Consider the following 9,274-nt stretch of genomic DNA (forward strand, 5'->3'; position numbering starts at 1 on the left):
CGCCCCTGAAGGCTCAGTTTAAGCTCCCCTTCTTTTACTGCCTAATAGGAGATAATGGAAGTGTGAAGCCCAATGAATCAATATGCAACAGCAGCTTTAGTTTGATAATTAATACCAGTGTCAGAAATAGATTTGAGATTCAGTGGGGCGGGTCTGATGCGACACTACTTTAATTCTCCTCTCAATGGCACCAAATCTTTCTGTAAAGCCTGTTAGCTCAGTTTGGCCCTGCTATGAGATCTGATGGCATCCTGACATGTGCATTCGATCCTTTCCAAATTAGTCCTGACACACTTCTTAATGAAAAAAAAAAAAAGAAAGGAAATAAAAGGTATCACACAGAGATGATGGCTGGGTGTGGGCGTTTTTGAAATATTTATATTTATTTATTTTACGCATCTTGACTGAAGGTTGCCTTGCTTTGAAGAGTAGATGATGATAGGGAGTGGGGTAGTCTTACTATTTACATGGTATCAGAACCAGGTGAGGTCGTGACCAAAGAGATGAGAGCTAATCTAAGAACAAACTTCCACTCGACATATCATCATTTCTTGACTTTCTATGGATTTAATCATGCACAGCTGAACATTTTTTCTGGTCTGCCCAGGCTCGCATGTATGGAAGATGTCTGGCGAGGACACCGTGAGGGGGTTGGTATAGTCAGAGCCTCAGTCTGAGGTCAGAGCGTAGGTTCGAAGGTCTTACTTGCAGAGAGGAGGCTAATCCTTCTACTTGGTTGAGCAAAGTCTTGAATAATTGTGGCCCCTGGGTCAGCCTGCGGGTAGCAACGGGAGGAGCAATTGGGAGGATCTTAAAACACACTGTGTTGGGTGTTTCAAAGTACACACTGTTAAGGCCCAGTATTTATATAAAACCCACCACAGAGGTGACTTAAAATTTGCTTTATTAACCTTAAAGCACATTTGAAGCATGCATTTGTCTTAAATTTCTTCAAAAAGATATTTCTACAGAAGAGGCAACGTGAAAATGGAAGTGTGTTCCATAATTTGAGGCCAACAGGCCCCATTTTATCTTGTTAGGTGCGTAAAAAGTCAGCATACTACACTTGTATCCAATGAGGGAAGTTAAAGGACACCAAATCCATAAAGTATTGAGGCACAAATAGCCTCAAAAGTAGTGACTGTCCAAATACTGCTCTGCTTTGAAATTGAACAGCGATACAATGGAACGGTGGTAAAACGGGAGAGAACAGAGAACAGAGAACAGGGTTGGGCAAAGCATTCCACAAAGGGCCGCAGTGGGTGCAAGTTTTCATTCCAAACCATGAAAAGGACATCTTTACACCAATCTGGTGTCCTACAAGTGCAATCAGTGGATTGGATTCAGGTGCTTCTTGTTTTCGGCAGAAATCTTATTGGTTAAAGGGTCTTTGCTGGAATCGGTTTGAAACCCTTAATCTAAACCACAGCTGCATTCCACAACATGATCAATAAAATTAAGGATGCTTTGTTGGGACCAATGAAGCAAGTATTCCAAAGGTTAAAGAGAGGTAGATAAAAATACGATCGGTTTGATCAGTTCTTGAGGACCACTGTGAGCAACATCCGAAGTGCTCGTTATGGCTGCACACTAGTATTACACCTGCCTTCAGCAGGTGCGTTTTCATTTTCATAAATGAGATAGTCATAATAAAATGTAATGATTATCTCAATTAATGACACAAGAATATGCACAAATCTGCCTTTAGAGCTCAAACTTCAATGGAGAGATTTCAAGTAGAAACCAACAATAATTAAATGTCATATAATGATTATTATTAATATTAATAAGGACATTCATTTAATGCGTTAAATATGTGCGGATAGAGGGAAACATGATGAAGCCCTCCTACCTTGCTGGCCAATATTAAATATTAAACAATATTACAAAGCAGTACTGCTCTCTAGCGGCCATTGTAGGAATGATCATCCCTGTCAGGAAATGGATTGTGACAGGCTCATTTATTACCTCCATCCCTGTGACCCAAGCGTGTCTCTCATGTCCGGATTGTGTGCACATTCAAGCTCGACACCCCTCATTTCAGCATTTCTGTCTAATCTAATCGATCAATTACAATGAAGACCGAGTGAGTCTATTCGTTAGATTAACAAAAAAAAACTACAAATTAAGTATTCCAATTATACTCAGTGATGGAGGTCAGAAGGATTCATTGGTTTATTTTTAAAATCTATGAGAGATGGGATGATTGGATGTAATTTACACTGTAAACTTTGATTTTTAACATGGCAATGTTCTCGGTAGGCAGGAAAATTGTGTTATATCATTACTGTCTTGGTTACAGACTTCATTTGATCAAATATTGATCCACCTGGACACTTGACCTCAATGGAAAAAAATATTGATCCTAAATGTAAAATTTCAAAAACTCGCAAAAGATTTTGAAAAATGCAAAATGAAGTACAACGTTAAGAAAAAGAAAAAAACTTACCACAGTCTTTAGTCTCGAGTCTTGAGCAGATATTAAAGTTCACAGGTCAGTTTCAATCTCCAGTGGCTGTGGCATTTTGCTTGTCCATTTTGGTCCGAAAGAGCGAGTACTCCGTGCAAGCACGAGAAAGAGCAGGCCGGACAGCAGGCAAAAGAAGGAGGCCACGGGAGCCAGCATGAACGATGGTCCATGCTGAATGCTCAGTTGGAAAGATGTGCAGCCATTCATATGTTGACCTTGGGCAAACTTTTCTAGCGTGTCCAAAATCTGGACCCATATTATGTACATGAACACAACGACGAGCAGACACAAACCTGTTGGACAAATAGATATATTTGAAATGGAAAGACATACCTTAAATAAATTACCTTGTTATAAAATCACAATAAAAATAAAATATATTCAATGCAAATTTACATTTCTGCAGTTATCAGCTGTTATGCTAAACGTTTTGATTGTTTTTTTTTTTTAATTAAGGATAATGTTCCACTGCACACTGAAGATATGGAATACAGATTGAACATTATCAGTGGGACTGACCTAATACAGTATTTTACTGCTTTGAAGACCTGTCTCTCAAATGTATTCATGTTTGACTTAATAATTAACAGCTTTCTTTTTATTCTTTTTATTCTTAATCTAACTTTCTCATTCATCATCCATTAACTTTGTAATGCTTATGCTTACAAAGGCCACATGAGTCTGTCATAGGTTTGTGGATGTGGATGTCATTCTGTGTACCCTATGCCTGACTATTGACGAGACTAGTCTACCTTTTGCCTGAAGTCAGCTGGGATAGGCTCAAGCAATGAGGATGCAGATGTACATCAATTGGATGAGAAAACTTGAGAATTAGACTTACCCCCACAAAGCAGAAGAGCTCCACCAGCTTTGTACAATTTGTGTTTTGTGAGAGGGGCTGTACAAATAACTGAAAGCCCACCACAAAGCGAAGTGGTCACACCCATGATGAGGAAAATGCTCCAGAATGTTCTGAAAACTGAGAAATTGCCCATGAAGTGGACTAGAGGCAGACTGTACTCAATGTGCATAATGAAATGCCTTACCAATGGCAGCGTGATGCTCATAGGGTTCATCAGGCAATTCCTGCGACTCCACCCAAAACGGGTGCTTGACAGGAAATGGGAAGAGGAACGCTGCCTGGCAAACTTTGACATGAGGCTCTTTTACTGAACAACAAAACCAGTTATTTGAAAGCGAAGTCAAAATCATGGAGGGTGGATAAAAAAAATCATCTTACAAAACAACAGATCCCAAAGAGAGTATTTGGGAGACGTCACTGGGAAGGAGCATCGCCAGATCAGTCCCTCATGGAAGAGGATATCTGAGGTTTCAATCTAGAACAACATTAGGAAGTAAAAGCCATTGTTTCTTAAGGTTTTTTTTTTCCCACACCTTTCCAATCATTTGAACAATTTTAACATTAAGTGAATGTCTTTTAAAAAATTAAAAAGTACAGTACCTCTGTGCCTGTTAAGCTTCTTCCGGGGTGGCATAACTTAGCAGAACCCAACAGCCAGTAGTTAGTTGCGCAAGAAAACAGAGTGGCCACAACTCCTACTGCCCCGGAAAACAAAGCGAAGAAGACGAGCACGCTTAAGCGGTCATTTGTGGTCAAGTTGCAGCCCTCCGACATGTTGGAAGTTGGCTTCACAAATTTCCAGTGTTGAAGCGTGGGTGTAGGCCTTGCCCGTCAGTTGAGGGATGAAAATAAACGCTAGCATCATGTGTCAAGAAGGAAGGGAGCAGATGTCACAACTAAATATAATGATATGTTGAGCAGGTCAAAAAAGATTTTCAAAACTGTTTTGCATTTATTAGAATGGCAACAATGACACCAATATCCAAATAGTCTTACCGTATGTTTGCACATTATATGACGACACTAAATTATTAAGTGAAGTGATGGTGATTTGACATGACTCATGAATTTTCATCATGGTACACAGCTTGATGCTCTGGATTGTCAGCGTCATCATCACGGTGATCATGTCACTCTCCAGCATCACAAAACCTAACCATTCATCTACTTTTCATATTACTTTGTAACTTCACACCAACTATGATGAAGAATTCCTTTACCCCAACCTTTTTTGAAGGACAATATTGCACGTTTCACGACTGATGTTTTTATTTAGCCTCACCTCAAAATGTTCCAATTGTGTTCAAGCAGCCTCTTGTTGAGTAAGCATGATACAGCCCTGTGAGTACAAACCAGATATTGACCGGCGATAATTAAATTAGTTGCAGTAAACGCGATTGGAGTTGTTGCTTGTCCCTTCTAATTGATGGAGGACTTTGCTGCCCTTGTAGGCAGTTTGTTTGGTCCACTGTCACTGTCAGAGCACCAAATGCTCACAAAACTTCCAAATGTGCGCTTCCAACCGTTTCCTCTTCAGCTTTAAGACATAACCCCAAACACTGGGTTGTGGCGGCAGATGCTTGGACCGATTTCCTCATAGTCCTTCTTGGTGTGGCATACTTGGTAGAACTCGGGCTGCCAAAAGAAATGGCGAGTTAAAATGTTTCAAGTAAGGGAAAAAAATGCTAGTAAAATAGTTGAGTACTCACAGTGGACGCCAACATGGAGCCTCCAAACCAGACGGCATAACGCTGCATGTGATGCGTGATGACCTGCACATCAATTGGCTTTGGCTGTAAAAAAGTGAAGAATTATAATTACCCATCGATAATAAAACTAGTAAGCAAAGCAGTAATTTTGCACTCAAATATACCAATAATTAAAAATGTAAAAACATAAGTAGTGAAATTAAATTTGGCAGCGACAAAAGTAAAAGTGACATCATTTCTTTTTGCTCCTAACCTTCAATTTGCCACCACTCAGTTCCTCGCTGATTTTCAGCCGCGCATCCACGGACCGCTTGAGATCCCTCTGCAGGCGCCTGCCAAAGTCTCGGAACATAGTGGAGCCTCCAGACAGCACAATATTCTGTGGCCAAAAGAGTATTTGAACACCAAGTCGACAGACATGAACTGTTTTGCATTACATTAATCTACCTTGTAGAGAGGACGACGGACATCGATAGGGCAGTTCTGGATGACCTCGTCTACCACCTCAGAGATGGGCTGTGTGAAATCTGGGTTGGCAAACTATACAAAAGAAAACTCATGTAAATTGCATTGTGTCGAATGTGGCATTCAGGCAAGAACAAAATAGAAGGCACCTCAGGATGGAAGAAAATTTCAGGCCCTAGGAAACGCTCATAGCCCACATCTATCTGGAACTCTTTCTTGGTGATGGCATTAACCCCTGTATACTGCTTCATCCATTTGGGACCATCTGTATCGTATTTGTTAAACTCCTTGACCAGGTCAGGGCACACATAGCTGAAGCGCTCCTGCAGAGAAACCAAATAAAATACATGGAGATTCAATCAGCATGAGCGTTGTGAGCTTCATATATACCAACATTCAGTTGGAACAGGGTTAAAAAAAGGAGAAAAACAGTTTGGTGCATTTAAGTCAAATGCCACAAATAGACTAATACAGACAAAAAGTATTTGTTAATGTTTAGATTTTACAATATAGTGCAACATTTCTTGGTCCGAAACATCTTCGTAAAAGTAATAATTCACTGTCACCCTTCTCAGTTAAAACACCAATTCCATTTTATGAGCTATACTGCTCTCTAGTGGCCAAGATGAATAGCCCAGTTAAGGATAAAGTCATAAATCAATTTACCTTGACAGCCTTAGCGGTCTCCAGAGACTGCTCAGGAGGGATTCCTACTTCTCGTTCCCTTAACAATTGTTGGATGAAGTAGGTGATATCACGGCCCGCAATAGGGATGTGTTTAATACAGCTGCCAATGACGTAGCCTTCAGCCTGAAAGAGGAAACAGAATGAGGGCCGGATCATGTGATAGTCGTCAAGCAGACAGTCAGCCGGGATAACGCACCACTGGGATGACGTGCGTAACGCCGTCACCGCTGTCTATGACAGTCCCTGTTAGTGTCCGCTCGCCAACTTGCCGGGACGTCCAGGATGCTGCCAGCGCCAGAACAGCCTGTAGAACCCAAATTTTATTAAAACCTAAAGAAAAGTGTGCTTTTTTTTGACTCAAAAGAAGTTCTTCTGGTTTTGTTACCTGAACAGCAATGTAGAGACCTGGAACGTTGAATGACTCGAACATGATTTCCGCGGTGTACTCTCTGTTTTCAGGTGTGTTTAAAGGAGGTTCTGTCTGAAGAATTAGAGAGACATGTTGTCACACAATAAAACTTTACAACTATTATCTCTTGGTAGAAACATTAAATGTTACCAAAAGGAAGTAATGATCTTCAGGTTCTGCCCGCAGATACTTGAAGATGACTTGCTCCATGAACCTCTCCATCAGGTCCCAATCTTCCACGATCCCATGACGGATTGGCCACTGGGAAAAGACAGAATGGAGATGGTGTCAGTCGTCTGCTGAATTGTGTAACCAAAACGGCGAAAACTCACTTTTGTTGCATAAGATGGCTTATCGATGGCTTCATCGCCGATGAAAAAATCCAAATCGTCAACACCTTTCATCATCCGGCGTTGTGCTTGGTCCCCAACCTTGGCTGACTCTTTGATTGCAATGCCTGATCATGAAATTGTTGTCAATCAAAGCTTGTTCAAAAATATAGACAGACATGTGTTTATAATCTTTGTCTTTTGGTATTTTGATAAATGCATATATTACATTAGAAATAACCAAAATTCTGAAGTGTGTCACTAATGAACAATTAAGTGTTTTCTTTTTCTTATACAAATTTAGAGGCAATATGTGGCAGTTAACCAGAATTTTTAGAACAAGACAACCTGGAAATGGCAGAGATACATAAAGTACTATGAAAGTGAGAATAAAGCTTATAATTAGACAAGATATGTCACCAATTTGCATGCTGGTATAGCTATTTAGGTTTAGATAGTAAAACTATCCAGTGGCAATTACATTGTTCTATTTGGGTGAAGAATCAAATTCAATCTTGAACAAATGTCTCTGTGTCTGACGTCTAATTTTTAAGATATTAAAAAAAGACAAACACCACAAGGTGGTCAACAAGAAAATATGAACAAAAATACATCTTGTAAGGTTTTTACTGCGCAGCTTCCATTTTATAAGGTTTTGCATGAGTGCTTCAGTTCATGTTTTCCAAAGTATAATTGCATGTATCTAGATCTCTTCTTATTTTGATTAAACGCACATTATTAGTCTGTTTGCATAGAGGATGCAGCATTCAGAAAGAATATTTATTTCTGAGGTGCTGAAATTCCGACCTAAGATAAGCGGAAGATGATTGAGAAATTCCAAGGATTTCAGAAATTTTAAGTTAACCAAGCATGATTGTGCCTATGCACAATATCAACTGAAAATTGTATGCAAGCGCCCTACTGGCAAACTTGTAACCTACAGGAAACACAGGCACCAATAAGTTAGTGTTAACAAATCAACCCTGAAAAAAAAAAATCAATAAATGTGCAGGCACGTCATTCTAAGTAGCCCTTTCATCTCTTTTAACTTACATGACGGGATGATGAACTGGGGTTCCGTGTTTCCAGCATAACCAAGCTTTGTGTACCTACGGAGGACACAAGTCATTCAAAATCACATTTCCCGATGGCATTCATAGAAGATTGCAAAATTATGTTGACGTTGCGGATTGTGTAGCGAATGAACCAGGAAGTCGCACCAGTTTTAGTATCGAGTTTAAAAGAAAAACTGTTTTAATAGACATAGCTATACAACAGAAATCGAGTTGGGAATGTCGGAAAGCCACTTTCATTTAAAATATCAAATGGAATTTTGACAATTCATAAAAATAAACAAGCAATCCGACTTTTACAAAACAGGGCGTTATCCAGTATAGGTACATGCAAGCTGCGGCTAACTAGAGCTAGCATATTGCTAACCTACCCTGTGCCACAGTCGACAACGCAAGCCGGCAGACGACCAGCCATGCTCGCTCGCCGACACGAAGTCAAAGTAAAGATCCCAAGCGCCTGATATGAATGGATGTGCCGATCGCAGAAGTTTGAAATCGCTGCAACCTCAATGAACACAATGGCAGTGACGGCCGAAAGGAAGGATGAGCGCTTCCGGGTTTCAAGAGATTTGCTCGCTTGCACAATTAATGAGTATTCTATAGGTAAAACAGCGGCCTCTGCCGGATGACGTGTGCTAGGCCAGCTTGTTGAGTTAATTTGTTTTCTATATAACATTTTGTATGTGGGATGCTTTGACTTTATCACTTCCTAAGGTATATTACTTTCAGGCATTACAAACACGAATAGTTGCCATTAGTGTGAGTTATGTTAGAAAAAAAAGTTGAAAAAGAGAGATTTCTTTGGATGTTTTGTAACATACATAATGTGAATGAACTGGAACTTCCGCTTTGTGGCTCCGAGTTGATATTTTGTGAGCATGATGTCTCTGTTTTGACCGCAAAAGAATGTCTTTCCCATGTTGACATGGCTGGGGCCACTTAACTTTGCAGTTTGAAAATGAAATAATAACGCTAGAGGGCAGAAGTGCTCAATCTAAGACGTGCGTTTGTTCATTCATTCATTTTCTGAACGACTTTATCCTCACAAGGCCTGCGGGTGGTGCTGGAGCCTATCCCAGGTGACTTTCAGGCACGAGCCGGGGGACGCCCAGAATCGGTGGCCAACCAATCACAGAGCACGAAAAGACGAGCATTTATGCTCACACTCATACCTAGGAGCAATTTAGAGTGTCCAACCAGCCTACTATGCATGTATTTGTAATGTGGGAGGAAACCAGAGTACCCAGAGAAAACCCACACAGCCCTAGGG

The 9,274-nt window shown here is 40.4% G+C and overlaps 2 protein-coding genes across 2 annotated transcripts; both read right to left on the reverse strand.

Moving 5' to 3' along the window:
* Positions 1-707: 707 nt before the first annotated feature.
* Positions 708-4,179, reverse strand: LOC144203126 (transmembrane protein 182-like). Its single transcript, XM_077726412.1, has 6 exons — positions 3,933-4,179; positions 3,711-3,807; positions 3,517-3,639; positions 3,312-3,449; positions 2,450-2,763; positions 708-775 (listed from the first exon to the last, which is right to left on the reverse strand). The coding sequence occupies exons 1-5, from the start codon at positions 4,104-4,106 to the stop codon at positions 2,489-2,491; spliced, it is 807 nt and encodes a 268-aa protein (XP_077582538.1). The 5' UTR covers positions 4,107-4,179; the 3' UTR covers positions 708-775; positions 2,450-2,488.
* An 83-nt stretch (positions 4,180-4,262) lies between these two features.
* LOC144203888 (actin-related protein 3) lies at positions 4,263-8,578 on the reverse strand. The gene is made up of 12 exons (XM_077727471.1): positions 8,376-8,578; positions 7,985-8,040; positions 6,935-7,059; positions 6,753-6,863; positions 6,579-6,674; positions 6,390-6,497; positions 6,173-6,316; positions 5,656-5,829; positions 5,489-5,581; positions 5,295-5,420; positions 5,042-5,125; positions 4,263-4,967 (listed from the first exon to the last, which is right to left on the reverse strand). The coding sequence occupies exons 1-12, from the start codon at positions 8,417-8,419 to the stop codon at positions 4,872-4,874; spliced, it is 1,257 nt and encodes a 418-aa protein (XP_077583597.1). The 5' UTR covers positions 8,420-8,578; the 3' UTR covers positions 4,263-4,871.
* Positions 8,579-9,274: the final 696 nt, after the last annotated feature.

The sequence above is a fragment of the Stigmatopora nigra genome, chromosome 1 (assembly GCF_051989575.1).
Source record: "Stigmatopora nigra isolate UIUO_SnigA chromosome 1, RoL_Snig_1.1, whole genome shotgun sequence".
NCBI classification, from domain to species: Eukaryota; Metazoa; Chordata; class Actinopteri; order Syngnathiformes; family Syngnathidae; genus Stigmatopora; species Stigmatopora nigra.

What these genes read in the sequence shown, in the direction of transcription:
- LOC144203126 (XM_077726412.1), bottom strand. Translation starts at nt 4,106, where the DNA reads ATGTCGGAGGGCTGCAACTTGACCACAAATGACCGCTTAAGCGTGCTC. An exon ending in TGAGCATCACGCTGCCATTG is followed by an intron (nt 3,450 to 3,516) that starts GTAAGGCATTTC and finishes GCAATTTCTCAG; the next exon opens with TTTTCAGAACATTCTGGAGC. An exon ending in AGCTCTTCTGCTTTGTGGGG is followed by an intron (nt 2,764 to 3,311) that starts GTAAGTCTAATT and finishes TTTGTCCAACAG; the next exon opens with GTTTGTGTCTGCTCGTCGTT.
- LOC144203888 (XM_077727471.1), bottom strand. Translation starts at nt 8,419, where the DNA reads ATGGCTGGTCGTCTGCCGGCTTGCGTTGTCGACTGTGGCACAGG. An exon ending in GTCTCTACATTGCTGTTCAG is followed by an intron (nt 6,498 to 6,578) that starts GTAACAAAACCA and finishes TGGGTTCTACAG; the next exon opens with GCTGTTCTGGCGCTGGCAGC. An exon ending in AGACCGCTAAGGCTGTCAAG is followed by an intron (nt 5,830 to 6,172) that starts GTAAATTGATTT and finishes GTTTCTCTGCAG; the next exon opens with GAGCGCTTCAGCTATGTGTG.